This window comes from Thalassophryne amazonica, chromosome 10, assembly GCF_902500255.1.
Source record: "Thalassophryne amazonica chromosome 10, fThaAma1.1, whole genome shotgun sequence".
Lineage (NCBI taxonomy): Eukaryota > Metazoa > Chordata > Actinopteri > Batrachoidiformes > Batrachoididae > Thalassophryne > Thalassophryne amazonica.
Genome location: NC_047112.1, coordinates 64,742,108 through 64,765,736, shown reverse-complemented (window position 1 = coordinate 64,765,736; position 23,629 = coordinate 64,742,108). Strand labels below are relative to the sequence as shown.

Below are 23,629 nucleotides of genomic sequence, written 5' to 3'. Positions count from 1 at the left end.
CTCCATTTTCTTTTCATTAAAATTAAGAAAATTCAATGCCCCAAAACACAGTCACCTTGGTTCAATGATTACCTGCCTGACCTCAAGCATACCTTGCATGGTGTGACGCTATCTTAGACTATAAGCATGCATTACTGGCTACAAAGCGGACCTACTACTCTGATTTGATCAACAAAAACAAGTATAACTCAAAGTTATTGTTCGACACGGTGGCAACACTTATTCATGGAAACCACCTGTAGTTCACTCTCCTTTTACAGCACAAGATTTCCTGGATTACTTTGAGAAGACAATTGAAGACATTAGGTTAAACATATCCCAGCATGCCCTAACCCAGCCACTACGCCCTGCTATTGAGGTGGGCACCATTACTGAGGTATTACCTAGATTTACAGAATTTGATAGTATCTCAGTAGGCATGCTGACGAAACTCGTAATGTCAACAAAAGGCACAACATGTTTATTTGATCCTATACCAGCAAAACTGTTTAAGGACTTGTGGCCCACTCTTGGGCCGACTGTGCTGGAAATTATTAATCTTTCTTTAACTTCTGGATCTGTTCCTAAATGTTTCAAATCTGCAGTGATTAAACCATTACTTAAGAAACCTAATCTTGACCCTAGTATATTGAAAAACTTTCAGCCGATATCAGATCTATCATTTTGCTCTAAAATTCTGGAAAAAGTGGTGTCACGGCAACTTGTTGACTATCTTACTGAGAATAATCTCTTTGAGCCACTGCAGTCTGCTTTTAGAAAATATCATTCCACAGCGACAGCTCTCACTAAAGTGGTGAATGAGCTTCTGCTTACGATGGATTCGGACACCACGACGGTTGTGGTGCTGTTAGATCTCAGTGCTGCATTTGATACTGTGGATCATCATATTCTACTTGATAGGCTGGAAAATCATTTTGGGATTACTGGGAGTGCCCTTGCATGGCTGACGTCATACTTGACCAGTCGTTCTCACTGTGTTTTTGTACAGTAGCACTACCTCTAACCTTAGTGACATGAAATTTGGGGTTCCACAGGGGTCCGTCTTAGGCCCCCTGCTTTTCTCCCTTTATATAGTGCCCCTTGGGCACATATTGTGGCATTTTGGTATTCCGTTTCACTGTTATGCTGATGATACTCAGTTATACATGCCAATAACTGCTGGTAATCTGGTTCACATAAAATCCTTAGAAGATTGCCTTGCATCAATGAGAAGTTCAATGTCTAGAAACTTCCTACTTTTAAACTCTGATAAGACTGAAATGGTGGTTCTTGGTCCAGTGAGACATTGGCATCAATTTGACCAGCTAATGCTTAGCCTAGACTCGTGTGTCATACATCACACTGACAAAGTGAGGAACCTTGGGGTAATTTTTGATCCTACATTGTCCTTTGACCTCCACATTACAAATATTACGAAGACTGCTTTTTCCACCTGCGAAATATAACGAAGATTCGTCCCATCCTGTCTATGGCTGATGCTGAGACCCTGATCCATGCGTTTCTCTTCTAGATTGGACTACTGCAATGTTCTATTTTCTGGTTTACCGCAGTCCAGCAGTAGAGCTCACCAATTGGTTCAAAATGCTGCAGCCAGACTTTTGACACGAAGCAGAAAGTTTTAGGTCATGGCTACTCTTCTTTGCTGTTAGCATCTCTTCACTGGCTTCCTGTCCCAGTGAGATTTTAAGGTTCTGCTACTAGTCTATAAAATTGTTCATGGACTGGCACCTTCCTACCTAGCTGACCTAATTAAACCTTATGTACCAGCGCGGACTTTGTGTTCTCAAGGTGCAGGACTACTTTGTGTCCCTAGGGTGAATAAGAAGTCTGGGGGTCACAGAGCTTTCTGTTATCGTGCCCGTGTTCTGTGGAATGATCTCCCTGCGTCAATAAAACAGTCAGATTCTGTGGAGACTTTCAAGTCCAGACTTAAGATGCACTTAATTTCCCTTTTGTATGGCTAGCATACTGATTTAGTTTTGTTTTACACTTTTTAGTCTTTTAATTCATATTATTAGGAAACTGAGCATGCCGCAGCCTCAACTTTACCTAAATACTGTCTTTTAGCGAAGCGTAGGGCTAGTGGCTGGCGATCACCTTAGTATTTCTTGTTTTTTTTTTTTTTTTTTTTTTTTTTTTTTTTTTTTTTTAATGCTGACAATTATACTGTATTTCTTGTCCTTCTGATGCCTGGTTCTGTTTTTTTTTTCTCTCTGTTCAAGGTGTAGCTCCATCCAGAGATGGGAATTGTATTTGTGCTGGAAACCCTCCTGTCCTGTGCACCAACAGCATTTCCTGTATATTCGTTTTGTGAATTGTTTCTGTGAATTGTTCTGTAATTTATGTCTGTAGTATGGCCCAAGCAGAGGGTCACCCCTTTGAGTCTGGTCTGCTTGAGGTTTCTTCCTCAGAGGGAGTTTTTCCTTACCACTGTTGCTCTGGGGGTTAGTAAGGTTAGACCTTACTCGTGTGAAGCGCCTTGAAGCAACTCTGTTGACTTGGCACTATATAAATGAAAAAAAATTGAAAAAAAAAATTAAAATTAATAAACGTGTCATGTTTATTGTTTTGTTAGATAACACGGATGGAGTATGTCCATACCAAGAGTCTGATATACAGAGACGTGAAGCCAGAAAACTTCCTTGTTGGTCGGCCAGGAAGCAAGAGGCAACATACCATCCACATCATTGACTTTGGTCTGGCCAAAGAGTACATAGACCCCGAGACCAAAAAACACATCCCCTACCGGGAGCACAAGAGTCTGACTGGGACAGCACGCTATATGAGCATTAACACACATCTGGGAAAGGGTAAGAAAACCTTTGACAGGGGATACTGATTTGATTAACCCTTTGAATTTGACAGAGGTACACAGAAAGATTTCCTCACTTGTGTTACAGCTGATGATTAAGACATTTAAAACCGAATTGTTCTTTGAGAACACTCAGAGCACTTACTGTGGAAGATTGAATGTGTAATCACTTGTCACCACTGGAGTTTTTGAAACATCAGTGTGATTTCACAATTTTCAAGTTTCGTTTTAAATCAGGGAGAGCTACATTTGTATTTAGATATGTGCATGACTTGTCATGACACAGTTGTGGTTCTTCTGCATTTCCCACTGTTGATTTGTTTTGCTACTATTTAGAAAAACATTTCTGGTTTTCTTCCTGTTCCAGAGCAAAGCAGAAGGGATGATCTAGAGGCATTGGGACACATGTTTATGTATTTCTTACGAGGTAGTCTCCCGTGGCAGGGCCTAAAGGTATAGTTTCACATCTTTTTGTTGACACATATTGACATAGATCTTATTGTTTACCACAGAGCTGAACATTTGAAGCACCACTGTCCTTTTGCGCAGGAAACATTTGGAAGCCTCAATGATGTCTGTTTTGTTAAAGCTACAATATGTAGGATTTAGGGGTGTTTATTAGCATAAATGGAGTGTAGCATTTATAACCACCTTGGTGTATAATTACCTGCAACAGTGTATCACTGTGTTTTCATAAGCTTAGGATGAGCCCTTCATATTTATGTGGGAGCAGGCTGCCATGTTGACACAGAAGCCCAAAAGGGACATAATTGCGCTGTCTTTTGCGTTGTACAGAGAAGGCTGAAGTGGAATCTATTATTGCTCCCCAGTACACTCTATACTGATTACTAGTGCAGACTAGTAAGTTTGATAACCCTCATTTTTGTGAAATGGGAGTTCATAGATACTGTTCATCACAAGAGAAGGCAAGGGGGAACATGAATCCCTGAGACCAAAATGTGACAGGGAAACAATGGGATGGCCTAATAGGATGGCGTCAGAGCGGTTCCAAAACCACTCACGTAAAAAAAAAATAAATAAAGCGTTTGGGTGTATTATATTATTTCACACCTGTAGATATTAACTGCACATGCGCGCTCAGAGAAACTGCTCCTCAAGCCAGGGAAAAGGTGCTGCAAGAGAGTACCGGCACGCCCCGCCCTCTCGAAGTTGATTTCTGCTCATGAGCAGGGGATTCCTCCTCTCTCGCTCAAAACTTGGGAGGGTTTTGGTACTATGGGGGAGGGAACAAGGGATTGATACAAGCTCTGTTGTGACTGGTCATTTCTGAAGAGCAAGGTTTGATTGACAGCCCTCCTCTCTGAGAGATAATTTGGGTGTGTGTAGTTAATATCTACGTGTTTGAAATAATATAATACGCCCAAACACATTTTTACACACAAAAGGTTTTGGCACGGTTCTGACGCCATATGATATAGAGACTTTGCATGAGACGTCACAGGTCACATGCAGGGCGGTGCCACGCACAGCTGCAAGTCATGTTTAGCCGGTCACTTGGTTTTGTAAACAAGCCATCTCAACTGGTCTTTTCTGTTTTTAACCTTTTTTTTCTGCCATTACACCATGGGTATGGTTAGAAATAGCAAAATAAAATAAAAAACTGTGCCACTAAGACATTACTCATTTCGTTATGTAAGCCGTGATGGGACAATGAAAAAAGATGAGTCGGCTGAGTTTTCTTCCACAATCCCACAACAGTGTACACAAAATTCATTGAAGTTAATGATGACCATTATCATGAAATACAGTGAGGAAAATAAGTATTTGAACACCCTGCGATTTTGCAAGTTCTCCCACTTAGAAATCATGGAGAGGTCTGAAATTTTCATCTTAGGTGCACATGTCCACTGTGAGAGACATAATCTAAAAAAAAAAATCCGGAAATCACAATGTATGATTTTTTTTAATAATTTATTTGTATGTTACTGCTGCAAATAAGTATTTGAACACCTGTGAAAATCAATGTTAATATTTGGTACAGTAGCCTTTGTCTGCCATTAGAGAGGTCAAACGTTTCCTGTAGTTCTTGACCAAGTTTTCACACACTGCAACAGGGATCTTGGTCCACTCCTCCATACAGATCTTCTCCAAATCCTTCAGGTTTGGAGTTTCAGCTCCCTCCAAAGATTTTCTATTGAGTTCAGGTCTGGAGACTGGCCAGGCCACTCCAGGACCTTGAAATGCTTCTTGCAGAGCCCCTCCTTAGTTGCCCTGGCTATGTGTTTTGGGTCATTGTCATGCTGGAAGACCCAGCCATGACCCATCTTCAATGCTCTTACTGAGGGAAGGAGGTTGTTTGCCAAAATCTCGCAGTACATGACCCCATCCATCCTCCCGTCAATACGCAGTCATCCTGTCCCCTTTGCAGAAGAGCACCCCCAGAGTATGATGTTTCCACCCCCATGCTTCATGGTTGGGATGGTTTTCTTGGGGTTGTTCTCATCATCTAAACATGGTAAGTGAAGCTGATTCCAAAAAGCTCTATTTTGGTCTCATCTGACCACATGACCTTCTCCCATGCCTCTTCTTGATCATCCAGATGGTCACTGGTAAACTTGAAACGGGCTTGGACATGTGCTGGCTTGAGCAGGGGGACCTTGCTGCCCTGCAGGATTTTAAACCATGACAGCATCATGTGTTACGAATGTAATCTTTGTGACTGTGGTCCCAGCTCTCTTCAGGTCATTGACCAGGTCCTCCTGTGTAGTTCTGAGCTTTCTCAGAATCATCCTTACCCCACAAAGTGAGATCTTGAATGGAATCCCAGACTGAGGGAGATTGACAGTCATCTTGTGTTTCTTCCACTTTCTAATAAATAATCATAAAAGTTGTCTTCTACCAAGCTGCTTGCCTGTTGTCCTGTAGTCCATCCCAGCCTTGTGCAGGTCTAAAGTTTTGTCCCTGGTGTCCTTAGACAGCTCTTTGGTCTTGCTATGGTGGACAGGTTGGAGTGTGATTGATTGAGTGTGTGAACAGGTATCTTTTATACAGGTAACAAGTTCAAACAGGTGCAGTTAATACAGGTAAAGAATGCAGAATAAGAGGGCTTCTTAAAGAAAAATTAACAGTTCTGTGAGAGCCAGAATTCTTGCTGGTTGGGAAGTGTTCAAATACTTATTTGCAGCAGTAACATACAAAGAAATTATTAAAAAATCATACATTGTGATTTCCGGATTTTTTTTTTTATAGATTATGTCTCTCACAGTGGACATGCACCTAAGATGAAAATTTCAGACCCCTCCATGATTTCTAAGTGGGAGAACTTGCAAAATTGCAGGGTGTTCAAATACTTATTTTCTTCACTGTACTATTATGAATATGTAAGTCTGCAATCCTCAATTAACTTAAGCACGTGCGCTAATGTTGCTCCAGATCCTGTCAACAACAAAAACAGCATGCCTGATGCTGTGTACAAGTGCACAAAACATCATTTTTCTCCTTGTACTGCTGTTATTCAGCACCAGAAAAATGCCTGGTATGTTCGCTTACTCCACTATGAGGTTCACACATAATGAGTTTATCTCTAAGCTTGTCCCACACTTTAAACCAGATGATGCTAAGTCTTACACACTTTAGCTTTAAATAAATTAGGCCAGCTCTTTGAGGTGTGATTTTTTTTTTTTTTTTTTTTTTTTTTTATGCTGTTGACCAATAAAAAGGCGTCTTTGATTTATGAAAGTCGTGATAATAAGATATCTGGCAGGACTGTTTTTTTAAATACTCTTCAGCTCATTAAATGAATTGTGTCATCTGTCAAAAACCTATTAAAGTTAAGAACTGTAAGCATTGGACTGTTGATGGCTGGAAGAAAAATTTCAAGTATAGTAATTTTTACGAGTCAATATTGATTGCGCATGTGACATGCAGTAGTGAAGCCATCATGTATGGTTCCAGTCCCTTGTTGGTTCACTGTCGCTTGTGTTTAAAAACTGATTTGTTTGACATTGTTTTGCACAGATGGTTCAGTATTTCTGATCATGGTTACGTTGGACTAAAACATAGTTCTTATACTGGCTATCCACTGTCTGGTTGTGATGCTCAGCAACATAAATGATCAGGATGTGACACATTTTCCTGTTACACTTTTTTATTTGTCATGCTTTTTTTTTGCAAATGTTAGCTTTGTTTAACTAGTTCCTAGAATCTGCATTTGTTTTGAAGCTGTAGAATTACAAAAAAAAAAGCTAATAAGCTGTTTTGTAACAGGCGGATACTTTGAAGGAGAGGTATCAGAAAATTGGGGACACCAAACGGGCTACACCAATTGAAGTTCTTTGTGAAAACTTTCCTGGTCAGTATCGCTGTACTTTATTTAAACACGTTCTTTTGTGTTATTAATTACTTGGTTCTTTGCCCACTGTTCATTGTGCTGTAATTTCAACATGTTTGCATTTTGTTTGCATTTGCTACAGAAGAGATGGCCACTTACCTGCGCTATGTGAGAAGGCTGGACTTTTTTGAGAAGCCTGACTATGACTACTTGAGGAAACTCTTCACTGATCTGTTTGACAGGAACGGCTATGTCTTTGACTATGAGTATGACTGGGTTGGCAAACCTCTTGTGAGTGATTTTCCTCTTTAAAATCCTTTGATTGGGTCTTCCAGGATAATTGTTGCATTTGTGTTATTCCTCACTCATGTAGTAATTTGTCATATAGTATTTTAAAAGTCAAACTTTTTTTAAGAATTGCACACAGTGTGAAAGTGCTGCAGTCAGGTCCATAAATATTCGGACAGTGACATGTTTGTGATTTTGCCACTGTATGCCACCACAGTGGAAATGAAATGAAGATGCTCTTGTATTGTAAATTAATTAGAAATTACAGCCATTTGTGTACATAATCCATTTTCAGAGGAGTACTTACAAGAAGTACTTGAACAAACTAAATATAAATTTCTTGAAACAAGTCGAGGGATGGAAGCATGGACACTCCCAAGTCACTTAATATACTCAACAAAAATATAAACGCAACACTTTTGGTTTTGCTCCCATTTTGTATGAGATTAACTCAACGATCTAAAACTTTTTCCACATACACAATATCACCATTTCCCTCAAATACTGTGCACAAACCAGTCTAAATCTGTGATATTGAGCACTTCTCCTTTGCTGAGATAATCCATCCCACCTCACAGGTGTGCCATATCAAGATGCTGATTAGACACCATGATTAGTGCACAGGTGTGCCTTAGACTGCCCACAATAAAAGGCCACTCTGAAAGGTGCAGTTTTGTTTTATTGGGGGGGATACCAGTCAGTATCTGGTGTGACCACCATTTGCCTCATGCAGTGCAACACATCTCCTTCGCATCATCCGTGAAGAGAACATCTCTCCAACGTGCCAAACGGCAGCAAATGTGAGCATTTGCCCACTCAAATTGGTTACAACGACGAACTGGAGTCAGGTCGAGACCCCGATGAGGACGACGAGCATGCAGATGAGCTTCCCTGAGACAGTTTCTGACAGTTTGTGCAGAAATTCTTTGGTTATGCAAACCGATTGTTCCAGCAGCTGTCCGAGTGGATGGTCTCAGATGATCTTGGAGGTGAACATGCTGGATGTGGAGGTCCTGGGCTGGTGTGGTTACACGTGGTCTGCGGTTGTGAGGCTGGTTGGATGTACTGCCAAATTCTCTGAAACGCCTTTGGAGACGGCTTATGGTAGAGAAATGAACATTCAATACACGAGCAACAGTTCTGGTTGACATTCCTGCTGTCAGCATGCCAATTGCACGCTCCCTCAAATCTTGCGACATCTGTGGCATTGTGCTGTGTGATAAAACTGCACCTTTCAGAGTGGCCTTTTATTGTGGGCAGTCTAAGGCACACCTGTGCACTAATCATGGTGTCTAATCAGCATCTTGATATGGCACACCTGTGAGGTGGGATGGATTATCTCAACAAAGGAGAAGTGCTCACTATCACAGATTCAGACTGGTTTGTGAACAATATTTGAGAGAAATGGTAATATTGTATATGTGGAAAAAGTTTTAGATCTTTGAGTTCATCTCATACAAAATGGGAGCAAAACCAAAAGTGTTGCGTTTATATTTTTGTTGAGTGTATGTCTTGGACCACTTTTACATCAATCAGTAAGAAATACAAAAATGTGGTCCCCTGCGGTAGCGTTGTCTGGAGGAAGCTGCTATCAAAAACTGAGTGACTGTGAAAGAAGAAGACTAGTGAGGGAAGCCACCAAGGTGCTCAGGGCAACTCTGCAGGAGATGCAGGTTTTTGTGGCTGTGTATGGAGACACTGCATCAGTGGCGTAGGGATAGACAGTGCAGCACGTGCCATTGGCCTGGAGCCTGGGACATGTAGGGGCCATGAATTTGTCTGAACTAAATTACATTATCACAGTGATGCGCACAGCGTGCACAAAAGTGCACATCATGCACGTTATGCAGCTGATTCATTACCTTATAGCCTTGAAGCAAACCTATCTCTGTCATGGTTTCCCAACTGGTGAAATAGTTAAGCGCAATATTTTGAAAAATGGTGTTTAAATGAACAATAGGCTAAATTTACAGTAAGGAAAGCTCAGTTAAAAGAATGATGTGATGTCTGTTGGGGTATTTCATAAGATGCTATGCAGTAGGCATATGGACATTAATCTATACGAATTAGTATCTTTATACAAACGTGCGCGATGCGAGTGCATTGATTCATTCAGTGTGCATCGATTCAATTGACAGGTTGATTTATATTGCATTGCTCGCTGCCTGCTTGCATCGATTTTTTTTTTTTCTGAGGCACATTGAATGCACCACGGATGGTTCAGGACACCGGAGTGGCCGTTGTGTTTGAGAAAATGATTATTTCTCTACATTGATTGCATACTGCAGCGGGTCTGCTTGAAGCTTGAAACAATGAAGCAGCGCTTCGAGCCGCTGTTTGCTGGTTCTCTGCTTCGCTGGTTTTCAGAAGCGGCAAGTCATCCATCGGGTAAAGCAAATAATCATAATAATAATAATAACAACATCCTCTTTTTCGTGGGACTAAGTGCACAGCTCCAAAGTGCCGCACAGATTTTGATCGGCATTAATAACTTCAGAACAAATTGCCGTTTTAAATCAAATGACACCCCTTTCCAAACATTATAATAGAATCAGTAAACTACAAGCGACCAAAACTGTTTCTTTTTTCCCAAAATGATACGTCCTCCATTTTTTTTATGAATTACATCCTCACTTGCAGCACAGCTGGCTGAAGAGCTCAGAGTCTATGGCGTTATATTTGTGCCATTAATGTCTGAAAGGAAATGCTTTTGACAAAAAAACAGCTTTTGTTTATTTCTATTTATGACCAGAGATCAAGGATCCAGTGATCAGTTTCATATTTATTTACTTTAAGACTAAATAAAATGTTGTTGACATAGAAAACCTGTAAAGCTTACTTTTACTACACAGAAAATTCACAAGAGGTATTGATAAGGGAATCGATAAAGAGCCTGATCAATAAGCGGAATCGATAATAGCATTGATATCGATAAAGTCTGATCAGTACCCATCCCTAATCGTATTGGACCAAATCACATCATATCGCATCGTGAGGAATTGAACCGCCATCAAATACATATCAAATCGCATCGAATCAGCAACAGGGGTGAATCGTATCATCATGTAATGCGATATGTATCATATCGCTGGTAGTGTATCGAGGTGCGTATCGAATCGTTACCAGTGATGAGATTCACGTCTACTATGCAGTGATAAATGCTGGGTAAACTAGAACCCCAATTCCAGTGAAGTTGGGATGTTGTGTGAAATGGAAATAAAAACAGAATACAATGATTTGCAGATCCTCTTCCTCCTAGATTCAATTGAATACACCACAAAGACAAGATATTTAAACTTGTGATATTTGTGATATCACAAGATTGTGATATTTAAACTGATAAACTATTGTTTTGTGCATATATTTGCTCATTTTGAAATGGATGCCTGCAAGACGTTTCAAAAAAGTTGGGACGGGGCAACAAAGGACTGGGAAAGTTGATGAATGCTCAAAGAACACCTAATTGGAACATTCCACAGGTGAGCAGGTTAATTGGAAACAGGTGAGTGTTATGATTGGGTATAAAAGGAGCATCCTCAAATGGCTCAGCGTCTTTTACAGGGACGTCCCTGCTTATTTCAGCAAGACAATGCCAAGCCACATTCTGCACGTGTTACAACAGCTTGGCTTCGTAGTAAAAGAGTGCGGGTACTAGACGGACCTTCCTGCAGTCCAGACCTGTCGTCCATTGAAAATGTGTGGCGCGTTATGAAACGCAAAATACAACAACGGAGACTGTTGAACAAGTGAAGTTGTACATCAAGCAAGAATGGGAAAGAATTCCACCTTCGAAGCTTCAACAATTAGTGTCTTCAGTTCCCAAATGCTTATTGAGTGTTGTTAGAAGGAAAGGTGATGTAACACAGTCGTAAACATACCACTGTCCCAACTTTTTTGAAACGTGTTGCAGGTATCCATTTCAAAATGAGCAAATATTTGCACAAAAACAATAAAGTTTATCAGTTTGAACATTAAATTTCTTGTCTTTGTGGTGTATTCAGTTGAAAATAGGTTGAAGAGGATTTGCAAATCATTGTATTCTGTTTTTATTTACATTTTACACAACGTCCCAACTTCATTGGAACTGGGGTTAGGCTCCAGCCCCCTGCGACCCTTAATTGGACTAAGCAGTTGAAGATGTGTGTGTGTGTGTGTGTGTGTGTGTGTGTGTGTGTGTGTGTGTGTGTGTGTGTGTGTGTGTGTGTGTGTGTGTGTGTGTGTGTGTGTGTGTGTGTGTGTGTGTGTGTGTGTGTGTATACAGTAGTGTTCAGAATATTAGTAGTGCTATGTGACTAAAAAGATTAATCCAGATTTTGAGTATATTTCTTATTGTTACATGGGAAACAAGGTACCAGTAGATTCAGTAGATTCTCACAAATCCAACAAGACCAAGCATTCATGATATGCACATTCTTAAGGCTGTGAAATTGGGCTATTAGTAAAAATAAGTAGAAAAGGGGGTGTTCACAATAATAGTGTTGTGGCATTCAGTCAGTGAGTTTGTCAATTTTGTGGAACAAACAGGTGTGAATCAGATGTCCCCTATTAAAGGATGAAGCCAGCACCTGTTGAACATGCTTTTCTCTTTGAAAGCCTGAGGAAAATGGGACGTTCAAGACATTGTTCAGAAGAACAGCGTAGTTTGATTAAAAAGTTGATTGGAGAGGGGAAAACGTATACGCAGGTGCAAAAAATTATAGGCTGTTCATCTACTTCATCTAATGCTATAGACTTCATATTATTATAATCTCTTCTTGCCTTAAGGTTTATCATGTGGGGGTGCTCTCTTGACTTTGCAAGAAAAATTATGTTTTCTCATTTCAGCAACGCCATGAATTAGACAACGCCTCCCCTGCTGTGTGATGCGATGATGAGTTACGCTGACCTGCAGGTGGTTGTGCGCATGGGATTCAGAGCTGGAGTGTTAAATCTAGACTAGCATGTTGCCCGTGGGGATCCACAGGCTCTCGATTGGGTAGTGTTTATAAAACAGGTAGCTGACATTTTTCAAGGTGGTAATAAATTATGCAAAGTTTCTATAATGAGTTGGAATGGTTCCTGAGTCTAGAATGTTTTTAGAACCTTAGACCTCAACAGTTTTTTGAAGAACTCAACCCTTTTATTTCCTGTTAATTACATAATTTTTTTTGGTTAATTTATTCTCTTAATGTATTTAGCAATTTTTTTCAGTTCTTATTATCATATACACACTGTTATTATTATTATTATTGTTGTTGTTGTTGTTGCTGCTATTATTATTATTATTATTTTATTTTATATTTACCACTTGGCCACTTGGCTATTATAATATAGATTCTTGACCTCTTAAAAAAAATTCTAATACAATAACCCAAGTCATTTATTTGATTGTAAAATCCAACACACTGTTGCCAAAAATCTACATAGGCCTCATAGTGTGGGTGGGCACGTGCATGTGTGTGATTGTGAGCGTATACCTAATAACTAGTAATATGCAGTGGTGGGCGCATTGCAGATAATTATCGAAGCTAATGTTGTTGCTCGCGGATTATCTTTTCAGATAAGTTTTAAAACCATCATTGGACCAATTATCTTCTGATAAATTTAGTTCCAATAATTTTCAGTCCAGTAACTTTTTTTTTTTTTTTTTTTTTTGCTGGTAAAGTGAGCAAAGTTTAACGGTCAGAAATGTTTCTAAACCCTAAAATGAAACATTTTAGTCCATCTGTTGTGTATTTATTTATGGCAGACTGGCTGTCGCTTGCTGATGACATCATCATTAAGCGCAAAACGTGATTGGCCGGTCGATGCAGGGAGAATTGTAGGTAGTGTAGTCCAGGTTCACTTTGGATGTTACAGTGTTTCTGTCCCTTGGAGTTCTGCTGCAAAACCCATCACACATCGTGTAAAAGACTTATTTAAATATCTAAAGGACACTGGATTACTTCATCGCATCTAAACAAATAACTATGGCTGCCAGGAGTTAAGGTTTTGCAAAATCTCAGCCATCAGTCACCAGCCCAGTAGGTGGCGGCAAATGCACCTTATATTGGTGCCCTCTGCCATGGGATCCAAAAGAAGAAGATGAAGTAGTGTTATCGTCCACTCGACACAAAAACAAAACTGACTAATTTTAACATTATTTTATTTTATGGCTGGCGGTATCACCAAGACTCGGTGGGAAAGAGGAGCTCTCACGGCGCAGCTGTGTACAGAGGGACTTTTCTTCACCGTTTAGACCATTTTGGATAATCTCAGGATGATTATTTTTTCAGATGAATCCCACTGAAACTAACAGGTAAGAATTTATATTTACTATGTGCATTTTATTCTACCAATCAATGCATTAATGGGTGTATTTCGGTTGTTTAAGCCACAGGGTTTAAAGAGTGTGAAAAAAGCAGAAGCTTTTAGTTTGTAAATGACAGTGAATACCAAGATAAACTGTGACTTCTAATACTGTGTTTTACTGCTTTTGAAAGATGATGACAGTGTTTGGGGTTTTATTTTTTGTTCATTCATTTTTCGTGTGTTCTTTGTGTTTGTGATCCTTGAATTTACCCAGCAGCCCCTGCAGCGCTTAAAGTGAACTTGCTTTATCAGAAGCCAACAATGTAATCTGATGTGGCCGTGTCCAAATCAATACTGATAGTTATTGGTTATCTGTAGTAAAGATAAATTTTTTAGCAGTTTATTGGTTTATCATCATCAAAGATAACTTTCCAGTTATCTGATTTATGGTTATCAAAGCTAACTTTTTGGTTAGCTGTGCCCACCACCACTAATATGCTTGTAGGGCCGTCAATATATTTTACACTGGGGCCCGTGCTGAGGCTGCTACGCCACTGCACTGCATCATGCTGCTGTCTGGTGCATCATAGAGCGTTATAGAGCATCATGGAGGAGTAGCATAGAGAAGCATTTCTTAACATGATGTGAAATTTCAGCTAGAATTTGCAAGAAGACACATGGGGACTCAAGCCAAGATTTTAATTTCTTTTCTTCACCATAAACTGTGATTGGTGATGCAACAAACAAAACATTCTATCCCCAGTTTCTCCAGTCACATCCACAGAATCATGAGCCTCTTGGTGTCTTTCTTCACAAGTAGTCTTCTTTCAGCATCATTCAGTTTTTGAGCACTACCAACTCCAGGCAGATTTTCCATACAGTACCATACTGTTTGTATTTCTTATTGGTTAATGTAAATGAAGTCTAAGATATAGTCAGTGATTTGGAAATGTTCATGTGTCCATCCCCTGACTTGTCTGAAGAAAAGTATCTGTAAAAATGTGATCATCTGTTTTATCAATAGGCCAATAAGAAAAACTAAGTAAATGCAAGGACTGTGTCTGAAAATGTCTGTAATTCCTAAATGTTTTTTTGCTTAATCCCTTTGACTAAAGCTAAAAGTCTACGTTCTCACTCTGTTTCATTTGAAGTACATTGAGGTATGTACAGAGACAAATTATAAAAAATGTCAATATCTGACCATTTTTGTCCAACCTGACTGTATAATTTCTAAATTTTCCGGAGTAAAAGACACACTGGAATATAGAGGGTATGCACGTGATGTAGTCAAACCCGGAAGCCAGCGGGATACTGGCAGGCTGGATGGTAAACAAAGCGACAGCAGCTGCTCATCTGTAAACTGCAGTGTCAGTTCTCACAAGGTGGACGACGGGGACAGTCCACATGTGAGAACAGGAATCAAACAGGTTGACTCAAACAGAACGACCGAACAGTCCATGTGTGAGAACAGGAATCACAGTTTTAGAGTCAGCCAGACAAAAAATGTCATGAATGGAATTGTTTTAGTGTTTTCAGCCTGTCAGAGCTCCATGAAGTTGTTTAATTAACCATCGTTAAAACCAAACCAGTGTTTTGTGAATTAATGTTGGTAAACGCACAAATTCCTGCATTTGTGATGAAACAGTGACAATCATTAAAGTAAGTTACTTTGGCATGAAAAGTATTTAGCATGTATTTTAACTGTATGTCTCACAAAGCAGGAGGAACAGCATAATCTAACCCATGCGCTGTGAATGCGTGTGATTTTCCTTGTCCCCATTTTAAAACAAAACTGTACACAAAGCAACTCACCTTTGCCATGATGAGCTGAGACATGTCTTGTGATGATCTTGTTTACGAACCCAGCAATGAAGTATTCGTATCCTTGATGAAATAGTTGTAGATGTCCGTGTACTGAATATCAGGGACATAGTCGCATGCCAGCAGCTCCAAAACATCCACAAAAAATACAGATCCTGAAGGCCAGTCCACACCATGTTCATCATCATCATAGTGTTTTTTTTTTTTTGTTTTTTTTTTTAAATAAATAAATAAATTTGCTCTTAGATAGTGAAATTTTGGAAGGTTTGGCTGCTGTAAACTGTTGATTTCTTTCAGACATTTTCCATTCAACAGGGTGTGGTTTGATGACATCAGTGCATACCCTCTCTATATGTTTTACCTGTTAAAAATGCCTCTTGAAGAGGAAAAATCCATATATTAGTTGCACTCAAGTATAAGTTGCACCTTATTGTTATATTATCAGCTCTTTAATTTGGGATTTTTGTGCACTCTTGTACTGTACTTTTTATTAATGACATTTATTCTTTTACTGTTGGAGTGTATTTTGTTTAGCACTTTGATTCCTGGGAAAATCCTATATAAATAGTCATTATAGTTATTCTTATTAACAACAAATGTCTGATATTTCTGTAAGTCACACCGGCCTCCCAAAGTTGCAGGGCCTCCCAAACTAGTAAAAATCCCAAGTTGTACTAAGGAAAATACGGTAAACTTTACTGTGAATTCACTGTGATTGTTCTCCTCTCTCCACAAATCTTTATTACATTAAAGTTTTGTCATTTGGACATCACGTTCTTTCTGTGCGTTTTCTGCAGCCGACACCAATAGGCCCAATTCCCAGTGACACACCGCTGCAGCCCAGCAGCAGAGACAAAGCACAACAGCAGACCAAAAACCAGGTGAGGTCATCCACATAACTACGCAACATGACACCCAGCCACAAATCTACCAGTGAACCTATTACCTGGTGTGAGGCTCTGCTCCAGTATAATGTCAGTGACTCGTGTTGGCTGCATGACCAGCATGTCAATGTGAACATTGCAGATATTTCTCATACCTGAGTCAGGTTGCTCATAATACAACCCCAATACCAGTGAAGTTGGTACGTTGTGTAAAATGTAAATAAAAACAGAATACAATGATTTGCAAATCCTCTTCAACCTATATTCAATTGAATACACCACAAAGACAAGATATTTAATGTTCAAACTGATGAACTTCATTGTTTCTGCGCAAGTATTTGCTCATTTTGAGATGGATGCCTGCAACACGTTTCAAAAAAGCTGGGACAGTGGTATGTTTACGACTGTGTTACATCACCTTTCCTTCTAACAACACTCAATAAGCGTTTGGGAACTGAGGACACTAATTGTTGAAGCTTTGTAGGTGGAATTCTTTCTCATTCTTGCTTAATGTACGACTTCAGTTCAACAGTCTGGGGTCTCCATTGTCGTATTTTGCGCTTCATAATGCGCCACACATTTTCAATGGGTGACAGGTCTGGACTGCAGGCAGGCCAGTTTAGTACCCGCACTCTTTTACTATGAAGCCACGCTGTTGTAACACGTGCAGAATGTGGCTTGGCATTGTCTTGCTGAAATAAGCAGCGATGTCCCTGAAAAAGACGTTGCTTGGATGGCAGCATGTGTTGCTCCAAAACCTGGATGTACCTTTCAGTATTGATGGTGCCATCACAGACGTGTAAGTTGCCCATGCCATGGGCACTAACGCACCCCCATACCATCACAAATGCTGGCTTTTGAACTTTGCGCTGCTAACAATCTGGATGGTCTTTTTTCTCTTTTGACCGGAGGACACGACGTCCATGGTTTCCAAAAACAGTTTGAAATGTGAACTCATCAGACAACAGCACACTTTTCCACTTTGCATCTGTCCATTTCAAATGAGCTCAGGCCCAGAGAAGGCAGCGGCGTTTCTGGATGTTGTTGATGTATGGCTTTCACTTTGCATGGTAGAGTTTTAACTTGCCCTTGTAGATGTAGCGACCAACTGTGTTAACTGACAATGGTTTTCTGAAATGTTCCTGAGCCCACGCGGTAAGATCCTTTACACAATGATGTTGGTTTTTCATGCAGTGCCACCTGAGGGATCGAAGGTTACGGGCATTCAGTGTTGGTTTTCAGCCTTGCTGCTGCTTACATGTAGAAAGTTCTCCAGATTCTCTGATACTTCTGATTATATTATGTACTGTAGAATATGCTTTCTCTTTGAAAGCTGCCAACTTCTCTGATATCACTTTACTGTACCATATTGACAGTAGTGCATTTGTGCATTGTTTTGAGCACTTATATTGTAAAACATTGTCAAAAATCTGTTGGTCGCTACTGCTGGTTGTTTGGCAGCCATCACTGTTAACTACAGCATGCTTCTCCTTCCTGCTGGATGCCACAGTTGCTGGTCTTTATGATGCTTTTGGGGGGGGGAAGGCATCACAAGAATCAATTTTTCAAGTTGGCCAAGTTGTATATTTGTAGTACAAAATGGCTGAAAATACTCCAGAACACAGACAGCACTCTCGGTGGAACTCTTAATGTCCCATCCTTTAAGCAGCATCTTACAGAAGCTGGGTGGTGTTCGGTTGGACTTCTCGTCCATTAATGAGGCATTGTAGATTGGTAATATCTCTTGAAAGCAGTTGTCAGGTTAAGATTTTTGATGGCTCATGAGTAAGTTAACTGACATGCACAGACATTCTGGCTCTGCTGCTTCATCTGTTTTTGGCTTCAGTTTGTTCCACACACCTAAGCACTTGAAGCTCTAGTCATAGCATGCAGGAGTTAAAAATGCAACATGCATTTTTCACACAAATATGACGAGCTGTATGCTTGGTGTGTAACACAGTGTTGACTTTATTTTTATTTTATTGTTGTGCCATCAGAGCTTCATATTTGTGGGTTTATTCATAGGGAACAAATCATAATAATTCAGTAAGAGCCTTGCATGCAAGAGTTGGTAAAAAGTAAGTCTCTTCGGCTGCTCCCTTGTTTTGCACTTGGGGTGGCTACAGCAAATTGCAGGTGGAGCTGTATGTTGAATTGGCACAGGTTTTACACCGGATCTCCTTCCTAACACAACTCCACATTACATGGAGAAATGTGGCTGGGGTGGGGTTTGAACTGGGAACCTTACGCACTGAAACCAAGTGCACCAACCACTTGGCCACCACCCCTGCTAAAAAAAAAAATGAAAATGAAAAACCTTCAGTACAAAGCATGGTACAAATCAACTTATTTTGGTTGATAAAAGTGATTCACTGCTTCCTGTAAAGCCAGACAACAAGCTCGTTAGGTTTTATGATTGAATTATTACTCGTGACTCTTGCCACTTTTTTTTAACTGCTCTCCCTTTTATGTAATTGGCTCAGTAGCAACTGGACAGCTTAAGCCTGTGAAGCACTGCCTGCTGTACAATATCCAGGCTGATAAGAAAATAACCCCAGCAACATCCTGGTTGTAATAGATATTCTGAGCAAAAACAGCACGTCTACAGTCTGTCAGTGAATAAAGTTACAGCTTTTTAATTTTGACCTGCGAACAAAATCAAAATATCACAATATATTTGAAAGAAATGCATGATAAATTTTATGAGGGGTGATGGATAAATTATTTGCTTAAGGACCTGAGGAATAACTCAATTTATGTAGTACTTAGTTCACTTGCTGTGTTGACCCCTAAAGGGAGAACCCAGAAGAAGTTGTTTGTGGGCCATGGACCATATGACTCCCTTCTTTGTTGAATGAAATATCTTGGGTTTCCAGGAAGTAATCCACAGCAACAGTGTTGTCAGCTTAAGTGGCAACAGAGTGTCTCGGGGAACAGATACAGCATGAGGGTGTTAAATCAGATGAATAGAGCCAGCAGGTGTTGAGTTTTGGATCTGTGTTGTTGGATAGCGGTTGTGGTTAATGATGTGGAAGTGTTCCTCCTGTCAGTTTCCCATGTGAGGACCTCCTAATTGCTCTTGTAGCTGTCATGATATGTAGTAGGCCTTGGTGATGGTGCAAAAACAAAAATACATATCCATCCCAAAAATGGGTGCCATCACCTGTGAATATCATTTATCTTCCTTGGATACCAAGGATCCCACATGTTTCCTGTTTGGTCATTGTTTTATCCATGCACATGGATGACTGAAGAAACTGTCTCAAAAACAACGGGATTTGCTTTTGAAATATTGCACCGAATCCAATTCTTCCTGGTACCTTGTTCATGTGGACTTCACTGAAGATGTCACTCTTTATCTGCCACGATGCTGTGTGAATCTTAACATTGCATGGAGATGGTGAGGCTTTCTGAGATGGAGGTTGTCCTCCAGGCCTCTCTCTGCCACTTTTGAATTCAACAGCCCAAATGTCTTTGTGTTGCTCCTGCCATGATAAGACCCTGAGTCTGAGGCAGCAGATCCCTGTGCACTATCCTGCTTGTCTGTTTGCTCAGAAACAGCTGGCTGTCAACATTTCAAGAATCTGCAACAGAAAAACAGAGGCTTGCTGAATTCAAACTTTAAAATTATACAGCATTGAACAGCTTGTGAATCCAGTGACAGCTGTGTGTCTCCACTTCTTCTACCTTAGGCAACAGACTTGACAGTCACCCCTCACATTAATTAATTTCAATATCTCAAATCCTCAATAATTATTTGCAAGTGTTTTGTTTGGGTGTGAAAATGCAATGCAAACTGAAGTGATCAAGGCTTTTTTTTTCTTTTTTGCTCCCGCATGACTATTAGTGTGTTGATATGTGCTTTTATGTAAAGATTTTGCTTCTTCTGTTCCTCTTATTAACATAGTTTGTCTTAACAAGCCTGCTTCTGCTTGGGAAATGTCTTCTATAATTTATTTTTGTTTCTTTTCTTTTATTCACTTGCTCTCCTCCTCTCCCCCACCCCACACCCACCACCACAATGCGTCACCCCTCACCCCTCTCACTTCATGACTACCTGCCTCGACTCTTTTTTGCTCTTTTGCGTCAAGTCGCCTGAACCCAAAGGAAGTGAGTCTCAGCCCACTCCCGTGACCAATAAGGAGACTCTGGGGTCCCACCTCACAGCTGAGCGGCTGGGGGGCTCTGTTCAGGTACTGGTGCTGCTCCTGCTGCTCAAATGCATGAGGCCGCATGGTTCTGTTTGTGTCCAACTGTCTTCACCCTGGCGCCGTGCTCCTTGCCTGTCAGTTGCTCTGTCTGTCCGTCTCCCTGCACCGGACTGTTTGACTCCCTGTGCTTCAGTGATCTGTTGGTTTTCTTTGCTCTCAGTGCTGCATTTGCCTTAATCTACTTTAAGGTGCTTGCAGAAAAGCATTGCAAAAGATGACAAGCAACTGTCACACAAACATCATGTAAAGTGGAATCAGGAAATGTCATTAGAAAGTGTGTAAGTTTCCAGCAGGAACTCACTGGAGTTTCTAGTCTTGTTTTTCTCTTTCATTATTAGTAGCTGTATGCAGCAGTGATGTAATCTGTACAGTTTAACTCCACTGACATTTTCCACATGTATAAGTAAAATGGCTCTTTTGTGTAGAACAGAAACTCAGGTAGGAGCTGTTCATTTTGTGGCTTTCATGTGCCATCTAGTGGTAGCTGCTGGAATTGCAGCTTTTAGATTTCCTTGAAATTGCTTTCTTCTCCACAATAAATGCTTTACTGCTCTTCTTATCTAAGAGAGATTAAAGCAGTGTAGAAAATCATGGCTAGTTATTTGATCTGCCAGCTCCACCCCGACTTCAGCACCTACAAAATGTGTCTTAAGCTTCTTTGTCCTGCTTTTGTGCAGGTGATGAGCTCGACAAACGGGGAGCTGAACACAGATGATCCGACAGCCGGCCACTCCAACGCTCCCATCACTGCTCCCACTGAGGTCGAAGTGGCCGACGAGACAAAGTACGAAACGACTGTCCAAACGTGTGGAAAGCCAGAAAATAGTATGATCCAGGACCAAGTAACATCGCCGGTCTTTCTGTCTGTGCACAGGTGCTGTTGTTTCTTCAAAAGGAGAAAGAGGAAAGCCCTCCAGAGGCACAAGTGAACGAAAATGAACGCAGAGAACTTGAAACATTGTGGTGACTGTCAAGTTTTAATTGGAAGCTCAGCTCCCTCACCCACCTCTTCTCTTTATCTCCCTCACCTTCCTTCTTCTGTCACGTTGTATCCTTCACGCTCTCTTTCTCATTCTCAGTGCCCCCCACCACCACCACCCCCTCCCCCTTCCCTCCACAAACACACACAAGCTACTGGAAAGCTAAAGGAATGTTGCAGTCTTAACTGGCTCCACAACAGACTCTGGTTCCTTTTATCATTGAAAGCTGAAGTTACCTGCATTTATGACGGAAGCACGAGAAACCGTACAAGGCTGTAACGACGAGGCTCGAGTACCGTGACATGAATATGAAAAAGATACTGTTTGAAACAGTTGTTGTATTCTAGATTCCATAAAGACGTATATTGTTCCAACAGTCAGCTGTTGATCAGGGGAACCATCAGTGGTTCAAGTGAACGAGACTTCAGAAAGTTTTGTTTTTTCTTTTCTTCCTTTGGTGTGTTTTGGGAACAAGTTAAGAGGAAAAGTTGAAGTATGCCATGTCACAGGAAGCATTTCATCTATAAAACAGAACTTGGCAGGTTTTATGTTTTGTTTTTTTTTCTTCTTCTTTGTAATTGAGTCCTCAGTTTTTGAAGTTGCAACCGTGCATTGAAAAATGAAACATTTTTATGTTGTAGTGTTCTGAAATTAATTTTTTTCCCTCCTCCCCTCACTCTGGCTTTCTTTTTGTCTGTTATCGTGGACTTCGTAGCACAGTCGCTGGCCTCAGGTACTGTGGATGATTGAGAGAAAAACCGATATTAAGCTCTCTTATTATTGCACTTTTGAAAGAAAAAAATACCGTGGAATTTTAGGTTTGAAATTAACAAATAAGAAAACAACTTAATAAAGACTGACCTAGGAAGAGTCCTTCACAACGCTTATATCCGAGTTATGGCTGAAAAGTGTTGTTGAGTTACATGAAAAGAGATATGTCTTTTGATTTTTATTTCTTACATTGAAATACTTTACCAGGAAATCATAGTTTGTGCCTTTCTAAGTAAAATGTTTAAAGCCCAAGCAATGACATTTTATCTCATCTGTCCCAAATGCTCAAAGTGTGTGTGCGTGCGTGCTGACTGATTATATTATCAGTATACATCCGACAATCAACAAATGTGTTTGGAGGTGATGTTGGGGTTCCCTGATGCCTGCTGCTATTGAGAGAAGAGTTGAAATGACTCGGAGCCACTCATTTTACCAACAGGTCACTGCAGCCATCCAGCCGTTCAAGGTTCACTTGTTTTGAATGTTTTGTAATGTTTCTTTGAGGATCTACCAGACGCTCCCTCGCTGCTGCTGTCTGTAGTTTCATGTTTCGATATTCGTTTGTGTGTGTGTGTGTGTGTGTGTGTGTGTGTGTGTGTGTGTGTGTGTGTGTGTGTGTGTGTGTGTGTGTGTGTGTGTGTGTGTGTGTGTGTGTGTGTGTGTGTGTGTGTGTTGACAGACTGATCCTTTGTGAACAGTATTTTATGCAAACATTTTAAGTACTTCCTGCACAAAAGCTGTGGTTTAGATGACCATGACCTATCAAGAAAACCTCCTGACTTTATTTATAATTATATGTGTATTTTTAAATGGTTTTGCTTGCTATGTTTGTGAAACAGCAATATACTTTTTAAGAACTGGTTCAAGGAAGTTCAATAGAAACATTGAACTTCCTTGGTTGGTGTTTACACATCCACATTAAAAAAGGCGTTTTGGCATCTTGACCTGGTGACGTACTGAAAATCTCAGCTGAAAGAAGTTACAGTTTTCAAGGAATCAAACACTGAGCGAGATGCTGACATGAACATGAGTTGGAGAAGAAAAGTGGGTGCTGCACTCGAATCACTTGCCACGTGAAGAACAGAAAAGGGAAGCGACTGTTTGGTAGCAGTGTTGCACTTCACATCTTAAATATTTAGTAGAGTTGAGGCTTGTACATTTGCAACGCTGTGCTTGGCACCAAACTCACCCTGCGGAGACGCACGCACTGCTACATGCTAAAGAGGCATCAGCCCGCCGATCACTGAATGTCCTCAGTTGACCTGTGTGGGCCCCTGGTTTGGCGTCAGTCATGTTGAGTC

At 40.5% G+C, this 23,629-nt stretch overlaps 1 protein-coding gene across 5 annotated transcripts in view; it reads left to right on the top strand.

The window, feature by feature from the left end:
- The window catches only part of csnk1g2b (casein kinase 1, gamma 2b), a 156,348-nt gene extending 133,768 nt beyond the window's left edge, over window positions 1–22,580 (top strand). For 2 of the 5 annotated variants that reach the window (XM_034180138.1, XM_034180139.1), the window contains exons 5-12: window positions 2,576–2,810; window positions 3,180–3,265; window positions 7,040–7,124; window positions 7,246–7,394; window positions 16,280–16,363; window positions 20,458–20,559; window positions 21,255–21,361; window positions 21,452–22,580. In XM_034180138.1, coding sequence (XP_034036029.1) covers window positions 2,576–2,810; window positions 3,180–3,265; window positions 7,040–7,124; window positions 7,246–7,394; window positions 16,280–16,363; window positions 20,458–20,559; window positions 21,255–21,361; window positions 21,452–21,506 — 903 coding nt within the window. In that variant the 3' untranslated portion in view covers window positions 21,507–22,580. The remainder of the gene's footprint in view (window positions 1–2,575; window positions 2,811–3,179; window positions 3,266–7,039; window positions 7,125–7,245; window positions 7,395–16,279; window positions 16,364–20,457; window positions 20,560–21,254; window positions 21,362–21,451) is intronic. The other 3 variants (XM_034180141.1, XM_034180143.1, XM_034180142.1) reach the window with 3 other exon arrangements.
- The last annotated feature ends 1,049 nt before the right edge of the window (window positions 22,581–23,629 follow it).